Below are 16056 nucleotides of genomic sequence, written 5' to 3' on the forward strand. Positions count from 1 at the left end.
GATGTAATTACCGTTATGGATGTAATTTAAAGCGTAGCACAGTGCTACAGGATACCTTCTGAACAGCTAGCAGCTGTTTGGGTTGGAATCCGGACTCCTCAAATAGACAGTGGTGAGGAATGGTTCGACATTTATAGATCCATAGTGATAGTCACACTCAGACAGGAACTGAAATTGTTAACAAGTTGGGTTACTCAGGTCCTTGAAACATCTTTCAATCTTGAATACACAATTTAAGGCAGTCACTCACCGCAACAGATTTCCGAAGCTGGAACATTAAAGGATGAATCTCTAAAGCAGAGTATTAGCCTAGACAGTCAGCTCAAGTCCCATGGTAAGGCCTGGAGTTGCAATCTTCTGACCCAGAGGCAAGTATGCCAGCGAGTCAAACTTGCTGCATACAAAAGATCATCACGAGGTAATGCTATGGCAAAATGAAACATTCAGGCCATAAAAGGAATATAAGCATGAGTGGAGTAATGGGAAGTGGGGGGCAACGTGAGTTCACAGCTATTCCTCTCCCTCCATATTCCGATTACATTTCAGTTGATAATCTTAATTTCTCCGTATCACAAGGCTTCTGCGCTGAATTGTTGATTGGCTTCAGTTCCGATCTTTACAGTTACTTAACTTTTTTGCCTAAACTTTGTCCCGTAGCTTTGCTCAGTGTCTCAGACAAAAGTGGACTGGTGGATTTTGCCAAACGCTTGGCTTCGTTTGGCCTTTCTTTGGTGGCTTCTGGAGGAACAGCCAAAGCTCTCCGGGATGCTGGTCTTGCTGTCAGGTGAGAAATGCAGAAGGTGTGTTGACCGATGCACATAATAGCCGGTCTAGATTGGATTGTCAGAGATAGCTTCAGACAAAGAAGGTCTTTCACCTGATTTGATCTCATCTTTCCAGAATATCAAGCCTCCCATTATAGCAATGAACTCTTCCTTGAATAAGTCTAGTGTCTTGACTTCAACCACTCTTCCCAGTAACGGCTATCAATTGCGCTCTGTGTAAAGAAATAAATCCCTGTATCTGTCGCACATTGTCCTGTGCAACCATGAACCTGTGGCCTCCAGTTCTGCTGTTTTGGCATATCTGAAAGTGGATGCGTGTGAACATACGAGACTAGCTGTAGAAGCGTGCTGCAGAATATGTGGTACAAGCCATCAGAGTATAAAGTGCATCCATTGATGTCAGCCGGTCGGTTGGATTTAAGTGAAGATGACTCAAGTCTTCAATAATTTTTTGAGCATTCACTTTTCTGTGCATGTCTACTGAACCATCCATAACTGATCGTTGCATCAATGGCAAACAGTAGGAGCTTTGTTCACAAAGCTGAGAGCAGGAAAAATGTATTTAAAGTGAAAGGTTTTTGATCTGAATCCCAGATGGCCAAACGGTTCATACCGCTAATGGAGTTTTAAACTCTTTTTGAGTTTTAATTTTATTTTCTGTATCTGTTTTTCTCTGTTTCTGTTTCTCACACAGTTGTTGTATTGAAACAACTTTAAATGTGGATAACCCTGATCGTTTCTGAACCAGTGCCAGGATTAGAATAGCTTTTAAAAAATTGTATAACTTAGTAAATGACAGGCGGGTAAGTGCTGTCATTAGGTTGGAGAACTCCAGCTGTAGTCTGGTTATGCCTCTCTCTTAATGCGCTTGTTTTTTTTTTGGTCAGCCGGGTGTCTGACACATGAGGAAACCCATCGCCTTGCTTAAGGAGGGACACATCCTGCTTACCTAATTTCGGAAAGTATTAAGCGCAGGTTGGCGAGAGCTAAGGCTTGGGAGCCTCAGAGTGTGCGTTGGGGGTACTGCTGGAGTTTAACCAGCTAAAACCTCATAAGCTTGATATTGCTGTCCAGCAAGCTTTCCTGCTGCTTGTCCAGCTAAGACCACCATACCCCTTAGGGCTTTGGTTTTCACTGTTAACAACAGCTGAGTGGGATGACTCCCTGCTCCCAGTGACTGGTCTGCCCTTCCAGATCCTGCCGATGAGCTGTCATCAGCAGCGCCCTGGAATTTTGAGTTTTAATTTTATTTTCTGTTTCTGCACTGATCTTCACAGGAATGTCACCATTCAAGTGCATTAACAAGAACGAATTACATTGATATAGTGCCTTTCACATCAGAAGGATGTCCAAAGGCGCTGGAGATGAGATTAACAGATGAGATGAGAGATGCGCACATTTTAGTTCGGGGCTCATTTTTTCTCCCCTTCCCCAATTTTTTTGCCTCCTGTTGGGCAACATGCACCCCCTGTTGCTGTTCTTTGAGTAAGCTGAGACTATGTTGGAAGGCACATCCTATCACTACCTGGTGGTTGCTGGCTTGTACTTGGGAACAGGAGCCCAGGCTGATGCCTTTGCTCTGCCCCTCACCTCTGTCAAATTCACTGAATTTCTCCCCCTGCCCAGAGTCCAGCAATGCTCTCCATCTCCACTCTTAGATCTACAGGACCTAGTAATGTTCCACAATGTCCCCCCATAGACATGTGAGTGAGACTCGATCTGCCGGCTAAAGGCAAGGCTGAAGAGAATTGTGGGAGGAATGAGAAGTATCACAATCAGGAATATAGGGGAGAATTGACTCAAACTTGGTCACTGAGGTAGAACATTCATAAGCTCCTCAGATTCTGTCCTACAATTGTATTGAGCTGCACTGAAGCACAGTGCGTGTAGTTATTGTGCCACTGTGGACTTTGTTTTCTGAACACGTTTAACTTACCAGGCTAAGATGGACAGATTATACACTGACGGGGATGTACCAGTAAAGAGCCTGGTGACTTTTATCTGGCTTCTTTCCCTGTAAGCCCGTTGAAGAAATTGATCCAACAATTCAGTTAAACTAATCTCTCCTTTTTAAACCTTAAGGGACGTGTCTGAGATTACCGGGTTTCCTGAGATGCTCGGAGGACGAGTGAAAACTCTGCATCCCATTGTACATGGAGGTAAGGTTCAGTAATGGCTTATCGTAAGAGTCCAGGAGGTTCTGCCTCTTTCCAGCCTGAAAAATCGGGACATTTTGAAAAGGTGTTTTATTTTTTAGCTTGCTCTTCCTCCCTCTATCCCCCCCACACACACACACTTATTGAAGTCAGATTCTGCCACTAGTAAGAATGATTTATACTGTTGCACACTATCCTATTTCTAATAGCATCTTGTTCTCATCCCTGTATTAGGTATTCTGGCACAAAATGTTGCAGAAGACCGATCTGATATTGAAAAACTTGGCTTCAGCTTAATAAGGTAGGAGATGCCCTGCATTCGAGAAATTATTACCCTCATAAATGACTTCCTTCAGCTTCCAAACCAAGGTTGAGCTTACTATATTGCAGAGCAGTCAGTGATTACAGCTTCTTCATACAGTTGTGAACTGATATAATACAATTCTTTCATTTGGTGTAGTGCCTTTCATGTCGTCAAGAAGTCTTAGTTTCTCACAAATAGCTTTGAAGTGAATGATCAGTTTTATTTGTGGGGATTGTTGGCCAGGGCACCGGGAGATGTTCCCTTCTCTTTTTAAATGGTGCCATGGGATCTTAATGCTCACTTGTATGTTTAACGTCTCAGCCACCCAAAGGACAGCATCTCTTGACAATACAACTCTCTTAGCCCTGCACCGAGGTATCAGCATAGACTGTGAAGTCAGGTCCTGATCTGACGCTCGAACCCACAATGTTCTGACTCAAGCGAGAGCGTTACCAACTGAACCAGGCTGACACTTAGCTAATTTGCTGTTCATTGCTGGACGAAACTAGTCATTTTTGTATTGGCCCATGTTACAATAGTAAATCAAAGCCGATTCCATTGATAAGATCACTATAATACATATAGATCACAAGATTGATATGATATTGTAACAACCTGGCCCAATGCAGGAGAGATTGGTTTTGGATAATCTTGAGCTGTAAATCATAATTGGTACAAAAATAAAAAATGATCAGAGCACATGTTACGAAGTTAATATTTTCACCAGCGTGCCGTGTACGAGGCTAGTGCACACATTGCATGACTTTTCCAAATTGATGTTTAATCTCTGATGCTTGACTACACTCATTGCCGTGCGGATACATCAGCACATTTCCCAGAGCTCCAGAGGTTTAAGTCTGCTCTGCAGTTTTCTGCTGTGGTGCGTTTTGGGTACATTTGGTACATTCAGTCAAGAGCAGGTCAAAGCAGCAATGGATCGAACACTCTTAATCCCTTAGAATGGAGCTTGAGTCATCTATCAATATCTGAACTGCTTTGTAATGTGCTCACTTGTACCTCTTCTTACCCTCAACCCCAAGAGGATAGTTTCTTACCTTAATAAATTCACTAATGTGCTTGGTGCAAGGCTACTGCACACATTGAATAATGCGCCAAAGATCAGGAGTCTTCCAAAATGCTGCTAAAATTCTGGTGCTAAGCTTTTTGAATATGCACAAGTTGCTGCGAGATGCTTTCCGTAGTTTACGACGGTTAAACTAGCCTGGCCCATTGGTAAATCATTTGCCTGTTTCAAACTTGGTTTGCTGAATCAGGAAATTACCCGAAGCTTTTGACTACTGAGGCGAGGCATTTGTTGCCTTCAATGAGTAACAACAATCTCAATACCAAGCACTTCTTCTAACACCAGAAGTCTCTTGTGAGGCATGTCAACTAGTGCCTTATGGCTGTCTGAAACCAGAACATGGTTGCATTGTCAAAGGTGCTGTCCTTCAGATGAGACTTTAAACGAGGACCCGTCTGCCTATTCAAGTGGAAGTTAAATATCCCATGGCACTATCTGAAAAGGGAAGGAAGTTTCTCCCGGTGTCTGGCCAACAGTCTCCCAGATAAAATTGGTCACTCGTTTCATGGTTGTTTGTGGCACATTGCTGCGTGCAAATTAGCTGCTGCATTTGCCTAACGCATCGTGGACTAAGTCTAGCAGCCCAGACTGTGTCTGACTACACCCTCTTTCATATGAATGAATATTTCCATTTCCTATCCAACCGTCTGTGAATGAGCTAGCTGACTTGTGCTCTGGAGCACTGCACTGAATCCCGTCTGACACATTTCATAAGAATGCCAAAAATGGAGAGAGAATTGCATCCCATTAGCCTGAGATGGATTTAGATTCGGGTTTCTAAGACTGTAATCGAACCAAATGCACAATACAATCTCTCCCTCCCCCACCCCCCACCCCCCCCCCCCCCCCCCCCTCCGCCCCATGAGGGTAGTGTTGATCTTGCTTAGATCCTGCTCACAGAATTGACTGTCTGCTGAAAGGCTGCACACCAAGTGAATGTCAACAGTCAAGCCGGGCTTGCCTTCAGCAGCGCTTCCCCTGTCATATCAGTTTTTTAGCACTCTCATCTCTTGAGTCAGAAGGTTGTCGGTTCAAACCCCATGTCAGCTCTGTGAGCTAGAACTCATATAGTCTAGGCTGACACTGCAGTGATCTTTTCAAAAAAGAGATGGAAGTTTCTCCTGATGTCGTGGCTCACAATTCCCCAGATAAAATTGGCCACTCACTTCACAGCTGTTTATGGGACATTTCTGTGCCTCATTAGCCTATAAAATATCATCTCTCCAATTTACAGTAAAATCCTGCATTGAGACATTTAACCAAAGTGAGGTGGTATTGCAAATGTAAGTATTATCGTTATTGACAATAAAACGTTTGTGTTTCCCTCCCTCCTGCAGAGTTGTGGTTTGTAACTTGTACCCTTTCGTGGAAACAGTGTCTGGTTCAAATGTCACCGTGGCTGAGGCAGTGGAAAAGATTGATATCGGTATGTTCAGGGCTGCTTCGAGGTTTAACACTGTCAGAGGCTTTTCTTTCATCAGAGCACAAGTTCCCAGTGTTTTCGATAACTCTAAAGAGTGATTGATACTCAAGCCTGTGTATTTGCTGGGCTTCAGTCTATAATATCACTATCCCCTTAACAGAGAATACAGATAATTGATAAGGGGGAGTTTAAGATGCATCAATTTGTGAGGTCATTAAGTCTGGTACAAAATCTACACCCTTTCTGTGCGGTTGGTATTTTTGTAAGTTTCCTTTATTTCGAGGCCCAGAAAATGTGTTGAGAAGGTTTCCTACACTGGACAATGCTATTGTGGTCTGTTTTCCTGTGGTTCTGTTGAGCAATTCTGCATGACATGGTCTCCCCTCTGTGTTCCTGTTCCCAAAGGTGGAGTGACACTGCTGCGTGCTGCAGCTAAGAACCATATGCGAGTGACCGTAGTGTGCGATCCTCAAGACTACTCCTTGGTCGCTGGAGAAATGGAGAAATCTGAGGCAAAGGACACTTCGGTGGAAACCAGGAAGTCCCTGGCGTTGAAGGTACAGTGTAGCTGTATAACTAATCTGTTTTCATCCACTTGTCCTCTCGATTATCCCAATGGCTCAGTTGGTCAGTGCACTTTGTGCCATACAGGTGGGCTGTTGGATGTTCAGTCATATAATTGTTGAGCTTCCAATGTTCAGTTTGGTGTGTTTGGACTGGAGTGCTGAGCAGGGTTTACAATCTGTAAAACCATCCAATACGTAACTTGAAAACCCACTGTTTTTACAACATTGCAGCATAACATTCACACATTGTGATATCCCCACTGTTGTATGGTGGCAGAATTTCTATTCTTGTCGACTTTATTGACTGTTCTCTTCCTCCTCCTCTCCCTCTCTCCCTCTAGGCTTTCACTCACACAGCACAATATGATAGGGCCATTTCAGACTACTTCAGGAAGGAATACAGCCAGGGAGAGTCCCAGCTTCCTCTGAGATATGGAATGAATCCTCACCAGGCTCCTGCACAGATCTACACCATGAGACCCAAACTCCCAATTAAAGGTGACAGCAATGCTAATCTGTATTTGTATAATTTATTATAATAATCCTTTAATTTGACAAAGCACCCATCACGTCGGGAGGACATCACAAAGTCCTCCACAGGATGTATTGTGAAGTGTAGTGACCATGTAATTTGTAGGAGGACGTGATCTAGGTCATTAGATTTGAGCAATTCTGGGGCTAAAATGCGGTTTTTACAAAGGGCTCGTAAATCCTGCTGACAATTTGATGTACTTCATGCCACTGACCAGAACTCTGTTCCTGAGCTTCCTGGTTCCTTTCCAAATATCCTTCTGCTCAGGAGATCGAATGGGAAGTGGTGTGGAGAGGGACTCGTATCTGCTGTTTATCTTCACAAATGGTTTGCAAATCTTGTTGTGAATACTCTATTTTAGCCCCTTCGCCCTCCCACCCGTCAGATCTTAATGAAGATCTTTGATCTTGATGAAGTTATAAACAATTGGTGGGTTAGGAGCAATAGCAAGTGTGCTTTAGGTATGGACTGTCAGCCCTGTATGGGGTGGTTGGGGGGACGGGAGAGGGAACCTATTCTTGTTCCTACGCTTATTTTTCCTCCCTCTTCGCTCTGCAGTTTTGAACGGCTCCCCTGGATTCATCAACCTCTGTGATGCGTTGAATGCCTGGCAGCTTGTGAAAGAACTGAAGGGTGCTCTGGGCCTTCCTGCCGCTGCTTCCTTCAAGCACGTTAGCCCTGCTGGTAAGACACTCGCACGCACAGAGCACTTGTAATAGTATCTTTAATGTCCAGGGCTGCTCTAGTATACATTTAGGCATTATTTCCTGAGATAAACGTGTAAGAAAACTTATATTAATTGCCATCCTCAATTGTTTTTAACATAAAATGTATCTTAATTTTTCAAAGATGAGCAAATGCCTTTAAAAATTGTAACACTGCCGAGATGTGAGTTGCATTCGGAAGAAATTGCCCTTTGATATCTGGTCCTGTTTGTGAGCTGCCCTGTTAACACTCTGCCTCTAGGTGCTGCTGTTGGTGTACCACTGACTGAGGACGAAGCCATGGTCTGCATGGTGCATGACAAATTCAGTGATCTCACACCCCTGGCTATAGCATACGCAAGAGCCAGAGGTAAGTACCTATAATGTAATAATAACCCTTGCATTTGATATAGCGCCTTATCACGTCTTCGAGACAGCTCAAAGTGTTTCACAGAATATACTGTAAAGTGAATTGACTGTATGTTTTGTGTGCAAGTGCACGAGACTCTCAGACAAAATTTGCGACCTGTGCTTTTTTTTAATAAATTTGTGAGTCTTTGTTTTGATTAAAACTCGGATTAAAGAATGCTTAGGATTCAGAAACACTTTATGGTCTTCATAGTCTTAGATCATTGCCTTACAATTTATGGCTGTGCTTTTTATGAAAATCGGCTTCCAAATAGAATTGTTTTTTTTAAAGAATTTTCAACATTCCTGCATTGCACGACTTTAAACTCCCAAGACGGTGGTCTTAAGGCTAAAACCATTAGATTCCCAGTCACCATTTGAAATTGGACATGTATATTGATGGTTGTTGAATGATTTGGAGGAGACTGCTGACCTGGTAATGTTTCAAGTGATCGTTTGGGAGTCAGACTCCCAGAGGTCTCAGGAACTTTAATGAAGTGGCAGAAACTCTTCCACTGTTGTACTGGAGCAATTCAATGCTGTTTTTTTTCTCTCTGTCTCATCTGAACCTTTCCTTTTTCATCCCGAATTGGTGCTTGGCACAATCCCATTGCTTTGTGTATGCGGTCAATTGAGAACGAGCTTGGTGAACGCATTATTGCTGCTGCTTTATAAGGTTGTTTGCTCTGCCATGATGCCTGCTCCTAGAAATGGGAAATGTGTTTTATACAGCTGGCATCCCCTGTGCTGTGTTTTTTGTCCTCAGGTGCTGACAGGATGTCTTCTTTTGGTGACTTCATCGCTATCTCTGATAGCTGTGATGTTCAGACTGCCAAGATCATCTCCAGAGAGGCAAGTAATGAAGTGACAAGACATGTCAGCTGAGAGTGGGAGGATTCTGGTCTGCTCACTCACTGACTGGCACCCACACACAGTCTGGAACAAGGGCTTAGGGGAATGTGAAACAAAGAGATGAGGATGTGAATGCACTCTTCCGAGACTCGGGGAGCAGGTGGGGACTAGCAAGAGAGTGCGGGTCTGCATTGTGGATGAGCTGGAGTGTGTGAAGGATACAGCTGGAGTGGGTTGGCTGTAGCCTCTGGATTTTATCTCTGCCGTTAGCTGAGCTGTTTCATCAATGCTGGAATTTCAAATGACTGCACTTCACCAATAAAAGGACTGAAGAAAAACACCAATTGCCCTCTCCTTCAATTCCAGGTGTCTGATGGAATTATTGCTCCTGGGTACGACGAGGAAGCCTTGGAAATCCTGTCCAAAAAGAAAAGTGGCAGCTATTGTGTCTTGCAGGTATATGTCAGTCTTGGTGCTTGCTGCTGGTGTTTGGATTGGTGTCTGTATATCATCGTCTCGGTTCTATTTTTGACCCTCTCTGAGGTTGATCAGTTACTCTGTTCCCACGTGCCTATCAGTACTGCAATTAAGGGGGCCACTTCAACAACGACAACAATGGCTTGCATTTTTACAGCTTTTTACAATGCAGGGTAACATCCCAGAGCGCTTGACTGTGGTGGAGCTTGACGCCGAGCCAGGGAGAGGGGAGAAGGTGACAGTAGGCACTGTAAAATAGGAAGGTCTTCAGGTGCGACCTGAAGATGGGGAAGGAAGGGGCAAGTGGAGGGATAGAGGAAGTGTTTCACAGTTTCAGGACGTAGTGGCTGAAAGTGCAGCCACCAATGATGGAACGGAGGGCACGAGGGATTTGCAGGAGGCCGTTGCCAGTCGAACGGAAGCAGCGGGTCGTGGGTTGGGGAGTCGCTACACTTCACAGTAAAATCCTGTAAAATGTTTTAAGAGGTGGGAACTCGTTTTACTGATGTATTTTTCCTGCAGATGGATCCGGAATATGAACCAGACAAGCTTGAAATGCGGACTATTTTCGGATTACACTTGATGCAGAAGAGGAATGATGCGATGATTGATCGCTCGTTCTTTGAAAACGTAGTCACCAAGTCAAAGGATGTGAGTCTAGTCCAGCATTATCTATTCATTAACAAGCTGAATGGTTCAGCGAGTTAGGTTTCTATTTTGAATTAAATGTTCTAAATCCCAGGCGAGCCTCGATGCCACAGTATGTAATGGAATTTATGTAGAATCTTCCAGTCTATCTGCCACTCTTCTCTGATCCGGAGATGCTCCTATTCGAGTTCCCTGATCATGTAAAATACTGACAGCTCAGGTCGATGATAGTCTGGACTCTATAACAGATATTGGCAGACGTAATATCCTGTAAAATACGATGTGGAGTCCCATAGCTTAGTGATTAGCACGCTCGCCTCACAGACAAGATGACCCAGGTTTGATTCCCAGGCGGGGCGAAATCTTAGGCAAATTTCCTTATTCCACTCGCCTGTGTTTAGCTAGCAGTAAGTAGGAACCTGGTTGCTAGTCGATTAGTAGATTGCTTTCCAGGGGTAATAATCTTTTTCCATCCACAACTGTTTGGGACACTGCTGTGCGCAATGGACTGTTGTGTTTTGTCCACAAAATACACAGTCAATTCACTTTACAATATATTCAGTGAATTACTTTGAGACATCTCAACGATGTGAAAAGGTGCTATATCATATTCACGTATTATTACTATTGTTATGTCAGAAATGACATTCTTCCTCCTCCCCCCACCTTTATTTCTCTGTTTTCTCTCTTCTTCCCCCCACCCCTATAATATATAGGGAACAATGTAACATCACTTCAAGGCAGTTTGCTTAAGGGACAATGCTGTATGCAAATTTGTTATCTTGCAAAATAGTCCTACACATTACAGTAAATGATGTACAATAGGTAAATGTGCTGTGCTCTTATTAGTGTGAATTTTCAATGCTTTTCCATAACTTATCTTTCACGTGTGCTTAGCGTAAAGAACAAGCTCCTTTTGTGGGGTATTGCAGGAGAAAACACACATTGTGTTTACCCTATAGCTGATCAGGAATGTGAGCAATGCAAATCGTCGCTAGGAATGGTAATTTGTGGCTGTTAGGGACAGTCAATAAACAGGATCTGAGAGAGGATCCAGACTTTAGACTGTAATCGAGCAATGTTGTTTACTGCCTTACTGTTTATTTTTATTCACTTATGTGAGTTAAAACTTGTAGGAAGGGAGGTTGTAGTGTATGCATTGGGTTTGATGCCCAGAGTGAGACGGAAAGCATTTCCTAGGACACAGTTCAGTATTCATCACAAAATGTCATGGCCCAGTTCCGATCTATTTTTAGATCTGATCTCTAGCACACTCCAGCTCCTTCGCAAATGTTGTTGTAACTTTGAGCCTCTAAACATGGATGAGGAACACAGAAATGTGGCCAATACTGATGGTGTTTCTTCATCCTGGTATTTTTACCTGGTTACTAGATACTGGCAAAGAGTCCCGTATGTTTAACATTTTTTTTCTTTCCGCAGCTTCCCGAGTCTGCCATTCGGGACCTTATTGTAGCCAGCATTGCTGTTAAATACACACAGTCCAACTCAGTGTGTTACGCAAAGGATGGACAGGTAGGTTGTACAAACTAATGATTCACTTCTGTGTGTTGTCCTTTAAACCAGTAAATGATATTAGAGGCATTGTGTTATACTGTATTTAACAATAAAAATCCTTACGTTTAATTTGATATAACTGGGCTGAATTACTTGGGGTGGAGGGTGAATTTTTCGTATTTTGACATAAGAAATGGCCCTGAAAATCTCTCGGTGTGGGGGGAGATTAAAAACGTGTGTTTACTAGTCTCCGATCGGAGTTTCAGACCGCATTCTCGGTTTGAAGCTTGTGTTGTAAGAGTGAATGAAGTTCTAGGTTTCCTTGTTTTGCCCTTTAATTGCAGGTGGTTGGCATTGGTGCCGGCCAACAGTCCCGTATCCACTGCACCAGACTCGCCGGGGACAAGGCCAACCACTGGTGGCTTCGACACCATCCAAAGGTGCTGTCCATGAAGTTCAAACCAGGCACCAAACGAGCAGAGATTTCAAACGCTATCGATCAATATGTCGGTGGGCCGATGGAGGTAACCTGGAATAGAGCAGAGGTGTGGTCGCCTCTATAGCATGACACTCGCTGCTCGGAGGCCTGAAAATCCACCTAGTGTCAACAGAATATTAATAATCCTCCTCTACATTTGATGCAGCGCCTTTCACATCGGGAGGACGTCTCAAAACGATTCACAATATTTAATGCAAATTGGGTTGACTCTATTTTATAGGCAAAGGAGGCCGCCAATTTTCACATAACCACGTCCCACAAGCAGTTATTGAGCGAATGACCAATTTTAACTGAGAGGATTGTTAGCCAGGACACTGGGAGAAACTCCCTTCTCTTTTTAAATAGAGCAATGGAATCTTTGACAGCGACCTGAACAAGGAGAGAGATTTCATGTCTCACTTGAACGATCGCATCTCTAACAATCCAACATTTCCCAGGCACTGCACAGGAATGTCAGGCTAGAAAAGCTCAAAACCCTGATGTGGGGTGAGGTGAACTAGATGACCCACATTCTTAAATTTGCTGTTAATTTGGAAGCTGGATCTTCCACTGTTCTTCAGAATCGAGAGCGACTTTACCCATGAACTTAAATTTTAAGATAAAGTAGCCTTAGCGGTTAAGAGCAAGTGGTAGTACATCCAGCATCTGCTAATCTGTTCCTCTATTTATTAAAATTCAGACTAACAAGGCTGGTGACTTATTCCTGGCTGAGGCTGCTTCCTTTGTAAAATGGTTTGATGCTTGGAAACCGAGCAGCAGCTCAGAAATGACATTCGACACTGCTTTAGTTTTGTAACGTTCGAAAGGTTGCAGCTCTCAATCCCGACTCATTGCGTAACTGTTTTGGAGACTCGTAACCCCTGGCCATGCTACAGTTCTGCAGGTAAACAATTGTGTTTTCTTTCTGACCGGTTAGGAGGAGGACTTTGCCAAATGGCAGCAAATGTTTGTGGAGGTGCCAGAGCTCCTCTCGGATACCGAGCGGAAGAACTGGATTTCCCAGCTGAAGGCAGTTGCTTTGAGCTCAGATGCTTTCTTCCCATTCCGTGATAATGTGGACCGAGCCAAGAAGGTTAGTGTTGTATTGGCGCTTTATGCTGTGGTAGTGAGCCATACAAGGTTGGTTGTTACTGAGATCTTTATATAAAGATTGGTGTTGACCTTGAGAGATTTCGTTACAGGTGGTGCTGTGCTGAATCTGGCTGGTAACTTATTGTGACACAGAAACTGTACAGTGTAGACACAGGCTATTCAGCCCAGCTTGTCCACATGGAATCATTGCTTATCTTGTGCTAAATGTTTTACCGTGCTATTGATGTGGAGCTACCAATAAAAAGTGCCCAATGCTTTGCCTGAATGACCATTTTATCTTAAAAAGATTGTTTACAACCAGTCAGTAAAATTTTATCTTAAAAAATTAGAACTGCAGAAAACTAGACTTCCAGATCAAGTCTGAATTTAGGTTTTCACAATTTTGCGCAAACAAAGTCAAATTGGTCCTAAAATTGTCCCGCTAATAATAATCAACCTTCCCCCAAATCAAATTGGGTCACTCACACTGTTTGTGCTGTATTGCTGTGTGAAACTGGCTTTCACCCAGAAAATACAAAGTCACTCCACTTTACAGTATATCCTTTGAAGTGCTTTGAGAGGTCTCAGTGATGTGATAAGGTGTGATATCAAATTAAGGATTTTTAATATTATTCCATTCAATAAAAGTTCCTTATATTGTTGAAGCATCCCAATGCGCTTCATAGCATTTATTGCAAAATGTAGTGACTGTTTATAGGCAAATGCAGCAACCGACACAGTAATGTCCCACAAACTGTTATGAAGCCAATTTTATCGACCCACATTTGCAGAACAAATTCCATTGAGGCTTACATCCTTTGATGCTGAGCAACCTGTCGTCTAAGGCAGTAATGCCAACCGCAACGTATATCTTTGGACTTGATGCATCTTCAAGCTTTTAAGCTTGTTTTTTTCTGAATTGTATTTTTCTCTCTCTCCCGTCCTCCCTAACTAGAGTGGAGTAGAATTCATTGCAGCACCTCCTGGATCAGTCGCCGACCAAATAGTGGCAGAGGCGTGTGAGGAATTGGGTATTACTCTGGTTCATACCAAAAAACGGCTCTTCCATCACTGAGAGCGAGCGACTGAGCACATGTTACTTACAAAGCGGACGCACTATTGATGTCGATCGATATGGTTACAATTGTACTTACAAGACACTTGTGTTTGTCGCATTCCCATGACTTGGTCTTTTCCATCTAAAAGTGTTTTTTTGTTTGAAAAACAGGCTAAATCCCTTTAAAAATAAAAGTTAACACAGCAATCCTCTCTATCCCTTTTCGCTTCCCATTCTTTCGAAACTTTTAGGAAGCAGGAACATCGGGAATGAAGGGGTAGCTGTTGGGCACGGAAGTGAACCCTGGGATTTGTGGGAGGTGCGGGGAGAGGAATTCCCTCTGTACTGTCCTGGCCACCACCTCTGCTCGGCAAACACCAGGTTGCTTTGTGCCCTATTGTTGGGGAGCAAGCATTCTGTCTCCAATCTCTGTATCTCCCATCTTGGGAGTCCCCCCTCCTTGCAAGTTTGCAGCCCGAACTTAGAAATCTATCTTTTCGATCATGCTTCCGATTACTCCCCCTCCCACCTTTCCTGAGCAGATCAGGCTCCCAATAGTGAGGAGTTTTGAGGTCTGCTCCCGGCGTTAAAAAGCAAATCGGTGTATAAATGCAAATTGTGTTCTTTGGCAGTGAAACACACACAGGACATCGTTGTAAGGGTTTAAAAAAAAGTATCTTTATTAAAACCAGAATTGGCTGTCCACAGCAGAAAGCTTTGGCGTCTGTAAACAGGCCCATCACCAATCGTGTAAATTATACCCCCAAAAAAGTTGCCAAATTTCACCCTTTGTTTTGAGTTTGTGTACAGTATAAAAAAAGGTTTGGTAAAAAAAAAACACTGCATGGAAAGAAAAGTTTTGATAAATAACAGCTCCTTACAGCTATAAAATTACATCAATCACTGTAAACACTCAAGTTAGTCCTGATGCTGTTTGTAGGTTATCGTGTAGAAAAGTGTGCATTTCTGAAAATTAACAGCAGTGCTGATCATTTAACTCATTGTACATTACAATAGACGTGGGGACTGGGGAGGGAGAACTGAGTAGTCTCAGAAGGGGTTCTCTCTCAAGTGGGACCCTATGCATTTGGGTTGGGATTGTAATACTGAATGGTGTTTCAAGGAAAAAAAAATTTGCAAGGTCTTCAGTAATTTAAACCCAGTCACTAAAGCCTTCAGCTGACAGCCTGTCGAACTCTAAACGCTGGGAGGGAGGCTGTGACAGGGAGCTGTGCTGAAGCTGGCAAAAGGTATTTGGGTGCATGCATTCTCTCTCTTGTTTCTCTCCACACGCAAGCTCGCGCACAAACACACACAGGCAGACACGATCTGGAAGCTCGATAGATTTGGTGTTTAGTTAGCAGCGCAGCAGTTCGGCTGTCACTTCAGTGCTTTCAAGATTCTTATTCCCCCTCAGCCCTCTGATCGTTCGGCTCGAGGCACTCGATGGGGCATTGGATTTGCTGCAAAAGAAAAGTAAGTGATCAGAAGAAGCGTTTGGAAATTTGAGACTGTGCCTTTGGTCACCCTCCTACCCTCCCTGATCCCGACCCCCAAGCTTGGGTCCACATCCCTGATTGTCTAGCTCCTTGGGACGTCTGCCCAACATGTACAAATGTACTTTTGTATTGTAATCTTTGACAATGTGCTAAGAAACACCGAGCAACCTTTTTTGAGAACGGTAACCAATTTGTTCTATCCAGTTTTGACAGAATGTTAAGTAAGAATTTTGCAACACCATATAGTGGCTTCGAGGACTGGTCAGAAGCCCACCCAGTGTACATGAATGGTTTTTCTTTCGAGGGTAAAAAAATTGCAAGGTCTTCAGTCATTTAAACCGTCACTATAAATTTTACACAACTGATTTTTTTTCTTGGTGTGCGGTGTGTCTGTGTGTATATAAGGACAGATGATTCCTGAGGTATCCCTTATAATAATAATCATAATCCCTGCACTTAATACAGCGCCTTTACAC

The 16056-nt window shown here is 43.3% G+C and overlaps 2 protein-coding genes across 7 annotated transcripts in view; one reads left to right on the forward strand and one right to left on the reverse strand.

Annotated features, from left to right (window-relative positions):
• Positions 1–657: 657 nt before the first annotated feature.
• On the forward strand, positions 658–14288 carry atic (5-aminoimidazole-4-carboxamide ribonucleotide formyltransferase/IMP cyclohydrolase; the record flags this gene model as incomplete). The annotated part of the gene is given in 15 exon segments (XM_042336123.1): positions 658–784; positions 2868–2944; positions 3176–3242; positions 5667–5755; positions 6158–6309; positions 6660–6816; positions 7409–7534; positions 7817–7924; positions 8729–8814; positions 9181–9270; positions 9814–9942; positions 11380–11472; positions 11799–11978; positions 12870–13025; positions 13980–14288. Coding segments are annotated over 15 exon segments (1757 nt in total), but the record flags the coding sequence as incomplete, so codon positions are not given.
• A 449-nt stretch (positions 14289–14737) lies between these two features.
• Positions 14738–16056, reverse strand: part of fn1b (fibronectin 1b) — a 50010-nt gene continuing 48691 nt past the window's right edge. For all 6 annotated transcript variants that reach the window (XM_042336122.1, XM_042336121.1, XM_007890190.2 and 3 more), the window contains one exon: positions 14738–15544. In XM_042336122.1, the coding sequence (XP_042192056.1) occupies positions 15485–15544 (60 nt within the window). In that variant the 3' untranslated portion in view covers positions 14738–15484. The remainder of the gene's footprint in view (positions 15545–16056) is intronic.

This window comes from Callorhinchus milii, unplaced genomic scaffold, assembly GCF_018977255.1.
Source record: "Callorhinchus milii isolate IMCB2004 unplaced genomic scaffold, IMCB_Cmil_1.0 Scaffold6, whole genome shotgun sequence".
NCBI lineage: Eukaryota > Metazoa > Chordata > Chondrichthyes > Chimaeriformes > Callorhinchidae > Callorhinchus > Callorhinchus milii.